This window comes from Neolamprologus multifasciatus, chromosome 9, assembly GCF_963576455.1.
Source record: "Neolamprologus multifasciatus chromosome 9, fNeoMul1.2, whole genome shotgun sequence".
Taxonomy (NCBI): Eukaryota; Metazoa; Chordata; class Actinopteri; order Cichliformes; family Cichlidae; genus Neolamprologus; species Neolamprologus multifasciatus.
In genome coordinates this window covers 20,761,730-20,777,749 of record NC_140447.1, presented here as the reverse complement: position 1 = coordinate 20,777,749, position 16,020 = coordinate 20,761,730, and the positions used below count along the sequence as shown (strand labels likewise).

Here is a 16,020-nt window from a genome sequence, read left to right as displayed (position 1 = left end):
GTAGAACGACTCGTTCTTTCACAAACGCTTGTAAAGATAGACTGCATGCTTGATTTTAATCACCTGTGGCTCTGGGGACTAAAAACACCTGAATACAAAGATTAGGAGGTGTGTCCCAATTCTTTTGGACATGTAGTTTAAACAAGTTAAAAACAGATATTGTATGAATTATGTAAAAAATTGTGTGTGTTTCTGTTCAATTCGTGGTGCGTTAAAGTGTCTTTATTATCAGCCTGCATGTTCAATGGGAGGCTTAATTGTAATGCTGGTGAGAAACATTTGTCAAACTCAAGCGGCATCCTCAAGAGAAAGGATTAGATGATGAGAAAATTAAGGCTTTTCCTCTGTTGTCACAGACTTTGGCCTGTAGATATGTAGGGTATTATTATTCTGAGAGGAATACTGAATAATATGTAGCTGTCAAAGCCCAGCATGCTAAATTTAGCCCGCAGAGGAGACAAAGCTCGGCTGTCTCCTTGGTTGCCGCTCTGCCTGCAGCCCTGCTTGTCAGAATGTACAGTAATGCTCCTTCCTGTTTGAACTACAGGCTCTCTCACCGTTGTGTGCTTGGTTGAGTCTCCACTTGAGCTGCTGTTTGAATGTTTGAGTGCAATTATGTTGTCCCTCGGTTGATTTTTGTGCCACAGTGGGGTACATGCCGCTAACACTCTTCTGTCTGATTCTCTATTAGTCTGCTAAGAAGAATACCAGCGACCCCAGCCCTTATGTTCATTTCAGAGTTGGACATAAAACACTTGAAAGTAAGGTGAGTCATGGAAGTATCCATTAAAGTTATTATGCTGTGTCATTGTATCGCAGCTCTGTATTCCTGGAATGTCGTGTTAATTTTTATTTTTTTTGCAGTTTTGCATTTTATTCGGAGAATAATGTGTCACTTAGTAAGTCATAAAAAAGACTTCTGGGCAGTCAAGCTGTTATATTTAATTACATATAACTATTTCATTTCATTTATTTCATTTCATTTATTTATTTATTTCACACTTGGTCAACAGTTTCCACAGTTAGTTCTTTCAAACAAACCAACTACACTTTCTGTCAGTAAAGCACTGCAACCACGTGTGAAAAGGAGCAGGCAGAAGAATATATTCTTATTAAACCCTGCCCCCTAACTACAATCCAACTTATATCGCAAGTGGGCACCAAAAGTCAAGGAACAAACTAACATTAACACTTATTTCCAGTCCTAACTCAAACCAAACAACAAATTTACAATCAGAATATACCACTCCACATAGCAACAAGGAGAAAAGATAAGTAAATAAAATAAATGAAACAAAAAACAATGGATCCTTATTCAATTAACTCCAACTTCATTCACATTCTTCATATTGAGTTATCGTTTTAGACATGTAACACTTTTTAAAACAATGTAAATTTATACAACTCTTTAAATTATAATGAAGAGAGTTCCACAGTTGTATACCCCTGACCGTTGGACTCATTAATCTTTGTGTAGTCCTAGCTAGCTGATGCTTAAAATAAAATTTCCTTCTGCTGTCTTCTCCCCCTGAACACGTTAAAAATACTCTTTGTAACTTAAAAGGCAAAATATTACTTTTAGCCTTAAACATAATTAATAGTGTCCGTAGTTTCACTATTGTTGAAATTGTTGTTGTAAAATAAAGAACATTAAATGAGGAATTGCTACCACCAACACCCAGTTAACTGCACAGCTTAAGAGCTTTCAGTCTGACATGATGATTGGCTGTTTCTCACGGGAAATTTCTATCCTAGCGTTCAGAAGGGAAATCTGAAATCTGAAGATCTGCTGGACTGGTTTTATTGCAGGCGTGAGCTGTTGGAGGTTTACTGCGATGGAGCCTGTTTGCACTTATGAAAGTGTTTGAGTATGAACACAGTCCTGCGTTCATATTCAAACTGGCTCTGTGCTCCAGGATTTTGGATTTAAAATGAAGTAATGAAACCATGAGCCGTTCCTCAGCTTCAGTATGAGGCTACAGGAATGACTGCTGTTTCACCTTTTTTCTTTTCTTTTTTTTTGAGAGGACGTAATTGGATGAGAGCTGTTAAATTACTCATTAGACCCTAATTTAGACAGAGTGAGAAATCAAATCAAATTCAAAAGTTTGTCATTACAGTCGGATGAAAGCGGGACACCCGAGTTATTGCTTTTGTGTAAAATGAACCCCGTGGCACTGTGTAATCTTAATTTTAACTCTGTGATCGCATGATTGTTGACACATGAGTCATAAAAACTTCTCAGCCACATTTTTAGATACACAAACTTCCAGTCCAAGCCAAAGAAGTGTTTGTTGGATTTGCACTTTTAGATCTCCTTATCAGATCATCTTACATCTTCAGCTTATGTAACATGACTGATACAGTACAGTGGTAAAGTTGGTGGTTTAGCCATAAAAATAATCCCTCCTCACTTAGTGTGAGGTGCTTGGTTGTCTGGGGTTAAATGTATGTAAAATTGAATAATCAGGCTTTTTAGAAACCTCAAGGTGTAAATCAAGTACTGTTAGGGGTTTAAAAGAAGATGCAGAACTGCTGGAGTGGAGAGTAGAAGACCAAGCAGAGGATAAATGTTATATGAGACATAAGATCAGATTTCTCATTGTATTAACAACCAGCAAATGGCTACTTATCTGCCCATAAAGATCCGGTACAAAACTAAGGAGCCCCTGTGGGAAGACTGTTTTTCATTCCTGGTCCATAACCCGAGGAGGCAGGAGCTCGAGGTGGAGGTAACTCTTCTAAATGTCACGGACAACATCTGTTTTCTTTATAAGATCGTACGCTGACGCAGATTAAGTAACTGACATTTCTAAAAGGAGATCTTTGCTTTTTGCACAGGTAAAAGACGACAAGAACAAATGCACTCTGGGTAACTTGACGGTGCCTTTGAGTAGCCTGCTGGTGGAGAAGGACATGACACTGAATCAGCGTTTTCCCCTCAAGAATTCTGGGCCCAGCTCCACCATCAAACTTAAGATGGCTCTGAGGGTAAAAACAGGCTGAATCGCTTCTCATTGCTCCTGTATGCATTGAGGATGGATGGGTTATTCATTTCAGGCTTAGGAGACCAGAACAGATGTTCACAATCTGTTAATTCAAATAGAACTGACTGATACAGTATGTCTAAATTAAAGATACAGCACATTGAGTGTGTAATAAATTGAAAAAGCTTACAATAGTGATAGATTTACCTCTATAAACATTTCATTTATAGTCCACAACCAGCTGAAGTAACGGCTGGGTTCATTCCATAGGAAGTCAGTCAAATCTGAGAAAAGCTCTCAGCTTAATACAAATACTGGACACTTTAAAGGCCCGGCAATTTTTATAGTGTTAATATAAAGTTATTTTTAAGTGGTGCTCACTGATTTTTCATGGAGTAATCCTCACCTTCCCTGGCAGATTATTATTATTATTATTATTTTTGCCTGTCCCGTTTGGATCTTTTGCCATCAGAATTATTGTCTAAAGGCCAAGAAAGATGCCCAACGGATTTACTTTACCAAATGGACCATCCCGGCCTTGCCGTATTGGTCCATTTGATTGACCTTTGTTTTTATTGTTTATTTCATTTTATTTTTTACTTGCTACACAAGGGACAGACATGACTGAGGGAAAGAAAAGGGAGAAAGAAAGAGGTTGGGAAAGAAAAACAATGGGGAAGAGGAACGGTGATAAAGGGCAAAAAATAAAAACAAACAAAACAAAAAGACAAAAAATACATATATCAATCACCTGGATCACCTGTTGAGAAAGGAAAAAGAGAAAACAAGCAAAAAAAAAAAGAGACAGCAATATAATAAACAACATCATCGCGATAATCTATGTGAATATAACATTAAATACTAAATATTGAATATTATTGTGCCCTGGCAGATTTAATCAGTTGGAGCAGCCATGTCATGAGGTTGGTTGAAAACGTTTTATCTGACACATTTTAGACTAAGCAGAGAAACATTAGCGGCAAAGGTTTGGTTAATAACCATCAGATTTTATAAATATAAAAAGAGAAAAATCAGACCCTAACCTAACCTCTGCGGCTCCTCTGAGTATTTATATTTAACGCAGTATATTGTAATGCCGGGCTTTTTGGGACAAAGACTAATGTTTTTCAGCAACACTGTCTTCATTGCAGTTGCTGGAGTGTACTTAACTCCCAGTTAAGAGCAGAATAGAGCTGCCTCACTGCCCTGAAAGCCCCACTTTCACAAAGTGTGGAAACACAAAACAGTGGCTGTTCTTGCAAATTGATTTTTACTGAAGTGGCAACCTGGAAACCGACTGTAGTTAGTTAATCTAGTTAACAATGTGCCCCTGGTTAGCTTCAACTGTAAATAAATAAAACTGTAAATGGATTTGCTGATAGCATGTCATGTTTGAGAAGATAAACTGTTTAATCTGTTTGCAGTACATTACAATATATCTTATATAGTGTGAATTTTGGGAATATTCTGATTATATATGTTTTTCCTGTGATAATGATTATCATTATATTTCAGGAAAGAGAGTGGTCCTGCATACTCTGAAGCCTGTTAGGGTATTTGCTGTTGATTACTGCTGTCAGTGTAGCAGTTACAGAGTAGTTTGCAACTCTTCCTACAGGGAACAAAGTGACCCGGCTCATTCACTCAGTTCAGCAGCAGACTTTGACGTTTGAGAGTCGATACATATATGAAAATGACTCGGCTCTGTAACATGTTCCACATGTTTGCAGGTTCTAACTTATGAATGATGCAGTAAAAGACAGTCAGGTTGGGATTGATCTTTTCACACAGGTATGTCTTTATCAGCCCATCAGTTGCAAAGCCAACAAGTCGCGTGTGTAACATTCCTTCAGAATGGGGCAGATCCAGGATGACGCAGAGACAGCCCTGGTGTTTAAGTGCAGTTCAACAAGTTTAACCTCCTAAGACCCGAACTCTTCCACGGCATGCATTTTTGATTTCTCTTTGATATCTGGGCTGACTGGGACCCAGTGAATATAAAAACAAAGAATGACCAGATTTTTTTTACCTGATTTTTGTTTCTAAGAAAAATAAGAGCCACATATGAGGATATTCGTTTAAAATTTTGACTGAACACTAGTAGTATATTCTCCTCGAAAGTGGATATCAGGCCCTTGTAGAGCAAAATTGAGTATTTTGGTCTAAATAACAAAATGTGATGTCCACATACATGGACTCCAGGTCCTAGGAGGTTAAATAAGAAGCTGCAGTATTCAAATTTATAGGGAACTGTGATGTCAGCATGTTTGACACTCTGGAGGAATATTTCCAGGATTCATTTGTGAGTCTTCTGTAAAATCTGAGACTCTGACGTCGATCTATTTATCTTTTATTTAGTTAACAGCATTTTTCACTCTGAAACTGTGGGGCTTAGTGGCTTAATGAAAATTGGAACAGGCGTAGCGTCATCTCTGCTGTCGCAGCATCACGGCGGTGAAAATTAAAGTCAGATTCTGATTTGTTTGCTGTTTGTGCTGTAGACGTTTTCGAGATGCACCACTAAAATTATATCTCTTTGCCTGAGGCACTAAATCCAGTGGTTTGACAGGTAGTCTTTGGTGGTTTGCCTCATTGCCATCCATAGCGTAGTTCAGCATTAGCTAAAGCCATTACTTACTGCTCATGAGGATATTTTCTCCTGTTCCCATCTGGAAACACAGGAAGCTATAACAAACAAACTGCACTGCCCGTCTTGAGACCAAAATGAAGTGTATTATACTGAATGACTGTGATCCAATTAAGAAAAGGAATGCAGCTACATTAAGATATTGACCTGCTCTAAAACAGTTTCTCCATATTGAAGCACAACCAACATACATTTAGAAGAGAAATTACTTTGCAGACTCTTAAAAAAACATAATAAAAACAAAAACAAAAAACACAGTTTAGCAAGGTCTGCTAAATTTAGAGACTTTTCACGTAAAATGACAGCACCTACATTAACTTTAACTTCTTATTTTCTATTCTCAATCAACTAAACATCTTCATGTCTTTCTCTAGATCCTGTCCTTGGAGAAACAAGTGTCCTCAGACCAGCCTTCATCAGTCCAGGTCAACAAGTCCGGCGTGCCACAGGCACCCTCAGCCTCGTCCCTGAGACCATCAGTCTCAGATTCGCCGCTGCCTCCGCCCACGCATTTGCATCCTATAGAAGCTTCCACTCTCAACCTCAAGGACAGGGACGGCGAGCCGTACGGAGCCAGCCATCGCTACAGTACCACCAACCTGACCACCGCCATGTCAAGCTCCCAGAAACACCTGCCGCACAACAAGTCCACAGCCAGCCTTGCATCGGATATCTCCCTGCCTATTGCCACCGTGGAGCTTCAGCAAAGGCTTCGTCAGCTGCAGAAGTAAATGGCAGATATGATATATTACTTTTATTATTGTTTATTTTCCAGCTTTTCCAGCTTGGCTCATCTCAAGGTTTCTTATTGTTTTTCCATCAACTTCATTTAAATTCTGGCCTCCATCTAAATGTCATCGTGATTTTTGAATATTCACCTTTATAAATATTTTATCAGCCTACCCGTCAAACAATTAATCAGTCCCTGTATGCATGCACTTTGTAAATTGGACCGCAGCACCTGGACGTGACACTGACTGACTTTGGTGTGTTTATAGCGGCTCGGCCCCCAGCCAGTACCCCCTGGGTGAGATCCAGCTGACTGTTCGACACAGCTCCCAGAGGAATAAACTCATTGTGGTGGTGCACGCCTGCCGGTGAGCTCCAAACTACTACAATACACTGAATTTACACAAAGTGGTTCGAAGGACTTTTTGTTTTTGGGCTCTTTGTGCCATTAACTTGAGTTTGTGCAGATTCAGCCCATGGTATTCAAATCACTTTCTTTCCTGTGGAGCGGCTAACTGTAAAGATTTAACAAGCAACACGTGCCTGGCAACATGTAAGTGAAAACACGTTTGTCCTGTGTGTCCTCAGCAACTTGATAGCCTTCACCAAAGACGGCTCGGACCCCTTCATACGCCTCTATTTGCTGCCTGACAAGAGCCGGACGGGGAAGAGGAAGACAAGCACAATGAAGAGGACTCTTAATCCTGTTTACGATCAGACGTGGGTTTGCATCAGTACTTGCTGAGATTCCTTGCAGATTTGTAACGTAATGTGATTACTGAGGATCTGTTGTTTTGCTTCACCTGTGTCCGATTGTTATAAGCTCTGAGAATATTTCTGCCTTCAGCTGCAGTTATGCCGCTGTATTAATTTGATAACTGGCTGTGTTTTGAGAGTCCTTCAAAGCTTTCCTTTTATTTCCAGTTTTAATGTTCAGTTATATTTTCAGGGTCCTTCTTGAATTCAGACCCATAGTAAGGGTGCAGTTGTGGAATATTTAATTTTTTCTAGCAACAGAGCTTTTTTATTACTGAAGAAAAGAGCTTGCACAGACGATATGACCCTGCTGAGCTGAGATTCGTATCACCTGTGGCCGCTGTGGATCCATCACCTCGAGTTTCTGTTTGTTTTGGACACTTTTGTTTGCAGTTGAGCTTCAGTGCTCTGACTAAATCTTTTAGCCTCGTGGATGAAAGCCGATCGCATCATTCAGCTCCTTCGTGTAGGCTGGAGTTAGCACGTCGGTGCTTTCCTAGTCCCGCTGGCTATTGATGCAGTTGTATTGATTATAAGCCATCTTGAGCCTGCAGGGGTTTTCAAAGTTTTGATGACTTAGTGCAAACTTAGAGAGGCAATATGCCCATGTCAGAAACACTTTATGCTGGTTTGCAGTTTAACTATTAGGAGGCCGATGAAATTGTTAACAATAGCTGTGCAGGGGCTAGAACACAAGACTTGAGGTCAAAGAGAAAGAGATTATGGACTCACACAGACACTTAAGCACCTGCTCGCACTTACTTAAACCCCACTGGCACCATGTTGAAATCACAAATCAGAAATACCAACTTAAACCAACTTATCTGTCTCTCCACAATGTGGTTAGCAAGCCAAACAAACCATGCAAGGCCTCAAGTTTACACTAGTGTATGCTGCTTTGTTGTGAATTCACAGTCAAATAATTTTCTACACTTTGCAAAAGGTAAGGCAAATTTCTTTGCCTTACCTTTTGTTTAAAGGACCAGTACAATCCCCATATTTGTCATAGTCTGGCCACTGAGCCATGACAAAGACCCAGTTTCAACCCATTCAATCGCCTGTTTATCCATCCATCCGTTTTCTGCTACTCTGTGAGTCAAAGCAGTGATAAGCAGGGCCACCTTCTCCAGCTCTTCCAGATCTCTGCAGCATGTCCTGGATCTGCCCCATTGCCTCCACCCAGTAGGACAGTACACCTCATCCATGATGCATCCCAGTCCGATAGTTGAACTGTCTCATCTACCTTCTTTTTGTGTGGAGGAGTGGCAGCTTTACTCTACCCCCCTCTCAAATGAGCCAAAGGCTGAGCCAGACACCCTTCGGAGAAAGCTTGTATCTGTGATCTCTTTCTTTCAGTCATTACAGAAAAGCTTGTGACCATACGTGACTGAGTTAAGTCCTGTCCACATGTAAAACAATTCATTTGTCACACATCAGTTTGTTTGTTGACAGTTGGTCACTAGTGGACATCCCCGGCTCCAGTTTCCTTGGCATCCCTGTACTGTATTTACCACCTTGTCATTATATCAGTCGACAGTATCCTCTCATTGGTGGTTACTTTAATGGCTTGCCCCAAATTTGAGAAAAAGTTTAACTTTGTACCATCCCGCCAGCTACAAAGTTCCTAAGTGTCTTTGTTTCTGTTCATCACATCGCTGTTAGTCCCCACTCTCTTTAGTCAGCACTGTCTGAATCTTTAGGCAGCTGTAAAAATTGCATGGTGCTAAATGGATGGAGAACAAGGTAGAGCAAAGCCTGAGACAAGCAGCTCTTTAATGCATCCAGGCAAACCGGCCGGGTGGTCCCATTTACACGGATTCACTTCACCCACCAGGACCCTGCAAGAAAATGCAGAGGGACAAAAGGGATACGTAGAGAAGGCCCAGACAATGACCACGCACAATCTGGATTTTATGCTAAACATAAAAAGCGTATGCTTATGTTTGTGTGCGTGTGTGTGTGTTTGCAGGTTTGAGTTTAGTGTATCTATTGTGGAGCTCCACAGGAGAACTCTGGATGTTGCTGTGAAGAATGGAGGGAGCATCCTGTCCAAACACAAAGGGCTTCTGGGAAAGGTATCTCCTGCAGGCTTTCCCTGTAGTGGCTTACGCACTGACGTTTTATCGGTTTTCGAACCATCAGTGCAGGTGCTGATTCTAAACATTTCTTGTTCTTTTTCTTTGTTTTTTGCCTAAAATTACAGGTTCTGGTGGATTTAAGTGGAGATGACATAGCAAAAGGAATCACACAGTGGTAAACTAGCATTTTATGTTTTTCCTGTACAACATTGAGTTGATTCTTGGGGGTAAAAAAAAAAAAAAAGAAGCAAATTTCTGTCCTTAAATATCTAATTTCATCATTTTCTGTTGCAGGTATTATCTAAGTGAAGATGGTTTGTCGTCTCAAGCCACAAAAAGTATTCAAGACCCCGTCGTCACGTAGTGGCACCACCTCTCTTCTGTAACATAGTTATCTTGTTAACCTAAGGGCACATCCTTCTGTTGTATTCATATATAATTTCCATTTAGTTAACAGGAATAATTTCATCATGTTTAGTTTTATTTTTGTCAAAATTTCCTGTTAATCTTTCATGAGCCTGATTGGAAGATGTTGTAACATATTTTAATGTGTTCAAACACACTGACTGCCTTGTCTCTTTTTTCAGTGTTTTAATGTAAATATATATAGTTATAAGAATTTGCAGGGGTTTTCATGGCATTATACTTACCTTGGAGGAGTCGTGTTGAAATCTGTCACGATTCTTATGACTTTGTATCCGGTTTGTTAAAATGTGAAGAATTTTCATTTGTTGTCTGAGAAAACTAACCAAAGGAACTGATGCACACAAATATAGGCTTAAGTAGCAGTCCTGATTTTAGATTTTGATTTTCCTTTGGCACGCAGTGTTGATTGATCGCTTACCTCTCGTTATTAATGCTTGATTACAAACATGGAATGCCGATATGCAAAGAATAAAACGACTGCTGTGCTGTGTATATTTTAGGAGATTTTTGCAATGGTGGTTGATTTTGAATGAGACTTGGGGACATTTTAGGGCTATGAGCAAGCTCTGTGCATTATGCAAAGGATACTTGAATAAGGGTTTGACTGTTTTCAAACTAAAAGTTGAAAAAACTGAAAAACATGAACAGGGACAACAGTTTTTGCATTTTATGAGCAGGGCTGCCAGAGTCTGTGTCAAGATGATGCATCCTTGTCGTGCTTGTGTATGTTTTTGCCTTGCAGTTATGAGTTTCATGGGAGCTGTTAAATACATTTCTGGTTATCTATCCTGTGCCTTAAAAAATCCACACAAATATAATTTACTTGCCTTCTTATTGTTATTATTTTGGATGGCTTTTGATGAATACATGTTTTATCTTGTGAAAGTTGGTGTGCTTTTTTTAATACCCCATTTTCATGTGCTTCTGTGATGTTCCCCAAATTTTGCAACTTTGTTGTGCTTAAAGTCGTGCTTAAATTTGGAATATGAAAATCAAACGGATGATGTCTTGTATTTTGGTCTCGTTTGAACAACAAGATATATTTATATTTACATTTAAAGTTTCAGGCTGGCTGAAGCTCAGGAGGTCGAGCAGGTCATATGGGAAGGTTAACAAGGACCAGTGACCTGTCGTTTTCTGTGTACCTAAAAAGCAATTAAGGGAATTTCCTAATTGTTTTTTTTTATATCTTCGGTTGGCATTGACGTAATTTTTTTTCGAGTTGTCCTTTTTCCGATTATTCTGAAATCACTTGAATGCATAGTAAATCTAGCAAAGACTGAATAATAAACACTTTGAATTACGATATATTATGTGAGGCTTGGTGTGCGCCTTGCAAATAAATGTCTCTTGACTGGGGTCTAATCCATAATATGAATCATCCAGTAAGTAATACGAAAACGCCATAATGTTACTCGTTTACGCTTTTTGAGACACAGAACATCTGTAGTGGTTTGCCGCCATCCAGTGGCAAAAGCAGAGAATTGCAACTGTACGTCAGCGTCGAAACAAACGTGATGACGTGTGGAACCGACTTTATCCAAATTTGCGCGGGTTTACTGTTGTTATGGCTCGCTGTCATTTCACTGTTTCATTTCACAAAATCCTTAATAAAAAGGTAACAGACGAAGGAAATGCTGCTTAATTCAAATGCGCATCATTGTGAGCCTTAGTACCAGCCAACCCTGCGTCTGCAATTAGCACTTTTGACGGTAACGACAAACGGACTGCCATATTTGTTGTTGTGGAGTTGTTACAGCGAGACAAGGTAACGCTACAGTGGCTTCATAGCAGCATTACAGGAAAACTTACGGTTACCTCGGATCACTGTGGAAGCAGGAATCATGTCCAAGCGAGAGGCATTTTTAGAAGCAGCCTGTAAAGAAAATGTGGAAGACTTTCTTCGCTTTATTCGGCTTCACGTAAGTAGCTAACTCAATGCGAGTTAATCCTGAAACACCCAGAAGCTATTAGAAGTCTCCTGTTTAGCTTGTTTAACTGTGGATGTGTGGCTGTGAGGTGTAAGTAGTACAGGAAAGTGTTCAAGTCAGGTCCAACTTTGACAAACTTTTACTGTCTGTTGTAAAGTATGCATTTTTTCCCTCCTACATGTTTTTTTAATACTTACCAAAGAGGTTTTGGCCTATAACCAAAGGAAAAGTCACCAAGACGATGATAAAAATCTTTCAGACTATTTTTTTAATAGGCTTTGATTTACTCAAGCATAAAATATATCAGCAATATCAAGAAAATGCATGCACTTCTGTTCAATAAGCTAAGACAGGCTCATCGTGTTAAGTCCTGTTATTATTAGGTACACTTTGCTTTTGCCTTCAGAAATGCTTTAATTATTTGTGGCAGAGATTTAAGAAGATGATGGAAATGTTCCTCAGAGATTTTGCTCCATATTGACATGACAGCAATGCACAGTTGCTTTAGATTTGTCAGCAGCACATCCATGATCTCGATCTGGTGACTGTTTGGGACATTTGAGTGCAGTGAACTCACTGCCATGTTCAAGAAAGCAGTGTGAGATGATTTGAGCTTTGTGGCATAGCAAGCAGCCATCAGAAGATGGGGACGCTTTTCATAATTGGATGGAGGTGGTCATCAACACGACTCCAGTAGCTGTGACATTTAAACCATACTCAACTGAAGCTGATGGGTCCAAAGTGTGCCAAGAATATATCCCCCAGGCCATTACATCGCCAGCAGCCTGAACCATCGATGTAAGGCAGGATGGATCCATGCTTTCATGTTGTTTATGCTAAATTCTGACCCTATCATCTGAATGTCACAGCAGAAATCGGGACTTGTCAGACCAGGCAAGGTTTTTCTGATCTTTTACTGTCCAATTTTGGTGAGCTTGTGCAGATTGTAGCCTCAGTTTCTTGTTTTCGGCTGAAAGGCCTGGCAGCTGGTGTGGTCTTCTCCTGTTGTAGCCCATCTGCTTAGGGTATGACGTGTGATGCATTCAGAGATGCTCTTCTGCATACCTTGGTTGTAATGAGTGACTATTTTACTTACCGTTGCCTTCCTATCAGCTTAAAGCAGTTTGGCCATTCTCCCGTGACCTCTGATGTCACCAAGGCATTTTCACCCAGAGAAATGCAGCTCACTGTAAAGCCTAGAGATGGCTGTGTGGTAAAATCTCAGCAGATCAGCAGTTTCTGAAATACTCAGACCAGCCTGTTTGGCACAGACAACCATGCCAGAGTCAAAGTATTTTAAATCACCTTTATTCTACATGCTCATGCTCCGTTTGAACTTCAGTGGTTCATGTTGTGTGTCTGAATGTCTAAATGCACTGAGTTGCTGTCATGTAATTGGTTGCTTCACCCTCCAAAGTCTTAGACTGAGCAGATAGAGACGGGCCTGGAAAAAGGTACAGTGAGGAAAACTCCCAAACTGCAGGATACAAAGTTGATGTTATGCAACGTTAGTATATAAATATAATTTAAGCCCAACTTTAAAGCAGAGAGGCTCTGCCCTTCCTGAATCCAGCTGAATGCTCTGCAAATGTACTCTTTTATAGCCGTAGGAGGCCTGTACTCTGAAATAAAAGTGCTCAGTTTTACACTGTGAGGTCTTTAAAGTGTGATGGAGCTCAGTGATTAAAGGGTTCTGAATGTGAGGAGGACAATTTTTAATTCTACCTTTGGTTTAACAGGGAGTCAATGGAGAGAAGCCAAAATGAGAGAAACATGACCTTTCTTTCTACTTCCTGTCAGTACTCACACTGCAGCCTGAGCTGAGGCTTTTCTCAGAGTTATGTCACAGATGATAATCTGTGACATAAGATAATCTATTGATAATAAGCCTGTTTAACCCTCATGTATGGAGATTCCCCCCATGACCGTTCATAGACCAGCAGGTGTCTGCAGGAACCCGAGCATGGTGGGAACATAGACAGGTCCCCCTACAACTCTGTCACCCATGCCCCATTAAAAAAGAAATGAAAATAAAAGAAATGTTAAATTTGTCAAAACGGGCCAGATTTGACCTGAACAGTATGTAAGAGTTAGCTGTGACAAATTCAGAATATTAATATCAGGGTAGTTTTAGCATCCGGTGGGGTAAAAAAGGAAGAAATTTGTCCTTTGTGTGGTTTGTCGTTAAGGCAGACTTGAACTTTTAATTATATTTCAAATAAAAATAAATAAATAAATGTGACCTAAACTAAGTCTGACTCAGCCTGGTGAGAAGTAAATTGTGAATTTTTATGGAGAAAAAATGCATGATCATCCTTTTCTCTCAAATGTCTTTTTTTAATGTGGCGGTCACAATTGACATTGGAATCACAGACAAAAATCATTTCTTCAGTTATTATATTTTTATTAAATGTGCATAACACATGGCTGTCCAGTCAAAGCTGTGCCTGTCTGTCTATAAATCTGAGCAGAAGGACAAAGCCGAGCCCTTCGATGTGGAGGAGGTGTTGCAGGAGATGCCCAGAGAGCAGAGGGAGGCCCTGTGGAGAAGACTGGCATCTCTGCTTCAGGACGTCCTGCTGGAGTTTCCCACAGAGCGCTGGGAGGGCAGGGGGAAGGAGGAGGGCATGCAGGAGGAGCCCACTGCAGACTCTGTCAGTAAAAGGATCAGCTCACTGACCCCATGCTTAGTCTTTGTCAGTGATATTATTCGAATATTAAGGACTAGATGTATGCAAAGCACTCCTATGTTGATTTTTGTAATATCACATTGCTTTTAAGCTTTTTGACGTTTTGCTTAATTGTATTTTTTAACATCTGGTGCATTAACTTTTTTCCCAGAAACACGCTGTGGCTGTTGTGGACGGCGTGACGCTCGTCTCTACAGTGTCTCTGCAGGTTTTACAAGACGATGACCCCTATAGCCCCCTTCTGGAAGTTACCCAACGTCTTCACGGTGAGTGTTTGTGTTTTTTGCACATTTTTACAGCAAATGAGTTGCATATGATGCTCTTCCCATTCAGATAGATAGATGGATAGATATTTATACCTAACTTATAAATATATACATTATAGAACTTTGATTATCCTGTAAGAGTAGAAACCAGCTGTTATAAGCACCAATTCTTTTACCAGTTATGAAAAAACAACCTGAGAAACCATCATAATTGCTCAGTTTATGAGATGAATCGTGGACGTTTCAGTGAAAATGCTTTTATTCTGCAATGAGGCCAGAAAGTCACATGTGTTACCTTTGCAATCCAAAGGTAACACATAATCGCCATCTGAGGATCTTTGCCTTTTCAGAAAGCTAAATAATAATGAGCATCTGTGTCCTTCAGATGTACTGGTGTCGCTTCCTGTCTCAGAGGCACCTCTGCAGAACCACATCCACGCGTTGTGTGAGGCCTGGTGGAAGAAAGGGCTGCAGGAGAAAGAACGGTTTGGGCGCACTGCTTTCTTTGTGTCTCTTCAGAAGAGCTTCATTCTCAAGAAGCCAGTGAGTGTAACCCCTCAGTCACATGTCAGCTCCTCAGCTCTTTCAGCAGGTTTTCACTCTGAAAGAAATGTTTTCCATCAGTAGCCAGTGCGTCTCACAGCAGTCTGCTGATAACTGGTAACCTTTGTGATCTCTTGTCTCTTGTCAGGGAGCTGAGATCCAGAGAGTGTGGAGGCTCCATGACGTGCTTTTGAGTCTTGACTACACATCAGAAGAAAACAAGCAGATAATCGACTTGTTGCTTCAGTGCTTTCACCGCCCTGCTCACATTAGAAACGATGATGTGAGTTATGCTCAGCCGCCGCGTGCTTTTTTTCACGATTCACTCCCTGCTTTATTTATTTTTATCGTCGTGGCTTCCCTCTCGAGCTGTCAGTCTGATTATGTGTATATTGTCACAGGGAAAGCGATTCCTGGTGTTTCTTTTCAGCTGGAACGTCAACTTCATCTGGGTTATTCACGGCACAATCAAAAACCAGCTGGAGTTTTACAGCAAGTAAGAACCCCAGTCTTTTCTCGCTGACACGCTCACTTCTCTTTTCATGTTAATAACAACTAAACTCTTCCATTCAGGCCCATCACTGCTCATATTGCAGAGATCTACTTCAGAGCATGGAAGAAGGCTAGTGGGGAGTTCTTGGAGAAGATCGAGAGCTTATGCGTTCAGGATTTCATGCAGAACGCGATCTTCCTTCATAGAGCTTCTCCTGTGCATTCCAAAGTCCGACAGGTAGACTGTAAAATAAAAAATGTGCCTGTTTTAAATATGTTTTTAGTCCTCATATTCATCGTATGGAGTGTCATTCTCTGCTCTCTTTGTCTCATATTCAGATTGTGAGTTATTTCCACATGAGGAAGGACTGCCGCAACGTGGACAAGATGCTCTATAATCTCTACAGGCCCATACTTTGGAAAGCTCTCAGTGTACGCGTACTTCATACAGGTTTTAGCCTCGCTTTCAAGCAAA

At 40.4% G+C, this 16,020-nt stretch overlaps 2 protein-coding genes across 6 annotated transcripts in view; both read left to right on the top strand.

Annotated features, from left to right (window-relative positions):
• The window catches only part of esyt2b (extended synaptotagmin-like protein 2b), a 42,756-nt gene extending 32,248 nt beyond the window's left edge, over positions 1 to 10,508 (top strand). For 3 of the 4 annotated variants that reach the window (XM_085171849.1, XM_085171850.1, XM_085171851.1), the window contains 9 exons: positions 692 to 766; positions 2,646 to 2,732; positions 2,842 to 2,991; positions 6,009 to 6,361; positions 6,633 to 6,731; positions 6,952 to 7,083; positions 9,089 to 9,194; positions 9,323 to 9,372; positions 9,492 to 10,508. In XM_085171849.1, the coding sequence (XP_085027975.1) occupies positions 692 to 766; positions 2,646 to 2,732; positions 2,842 to 2,991; positions 6,009 to 6,361; positions 6,633 to 6,731; positions 6,952 to 7,083; positions 9,089 to 9,194; positions 9,323 to 9,372; positions 9,492 to 9,561 (1,122 nt within the window). In that variant the 3' untranslated portion in view covers positions 9,562 to 10,508. Of the gene's footprint in view, positions 1 to 691; positions 767 to 2,645; positions 2,733 to 2,841; positions 2,992 to 6,008; positions 6,362 to 6,632; positions 6,732 to 6,951; positions 7,084 to 9,088; positions 9,195 to 9,322; positions 9,377 to 9,491 lie in introns of those variants that run through there. The other variant, XM_085171852.1, reaches the window with a different exon arrangement.
• Positions 10,509 to 10,618: 110 nt separating this feature from the next.
• The window catches only part of ncapg2 (non-SMC condensin II complex, subunit G2), a 13,371-nt gene continuing 7,969 nt past the window's right edge, over positions 10,619 to 16,020 (top strand). For both annotated transcript variants that reach the window (XM_085171843.1, XM_085171842.1), the window contains exons 1-8: positions 10,619 to 11,545; positions 14,026 to 14,208; positions 14,396 to 14,510; positions 14,896 to 15,053; positions 15,202 to 15,336; positions 15,455 to 15,549; positions 15,627 to 15,783; positions 15,885 to 15,977. In XM_085171843.1, the coding sequence (XP_085027969.1) occupies positions 11,468 to 11,545; positions 14,026 to 14,208; positions 14,396 to 14,510; positions 14,896 to 15,053; positions 15,202 to 15,336; positions 15,455 to 15,549; positions 15,627 to 15,783; positions 15,885 to 15,977 (1,014 nt within the window). In that variant the 5' untranslated portion in view covers positions 10,619 to 11,467. The remainder of the gene's footprint in view (positions 11,546 to 14,025; positions 14,209 to 14,395; positions 14,511 to 14,895; positions 15,054 to 15,201; positions 15,337 to 15,454; positions 15,550 to 15,626; positions 15,784 to 15,884; positions 15,978 to 16,020) is intronic.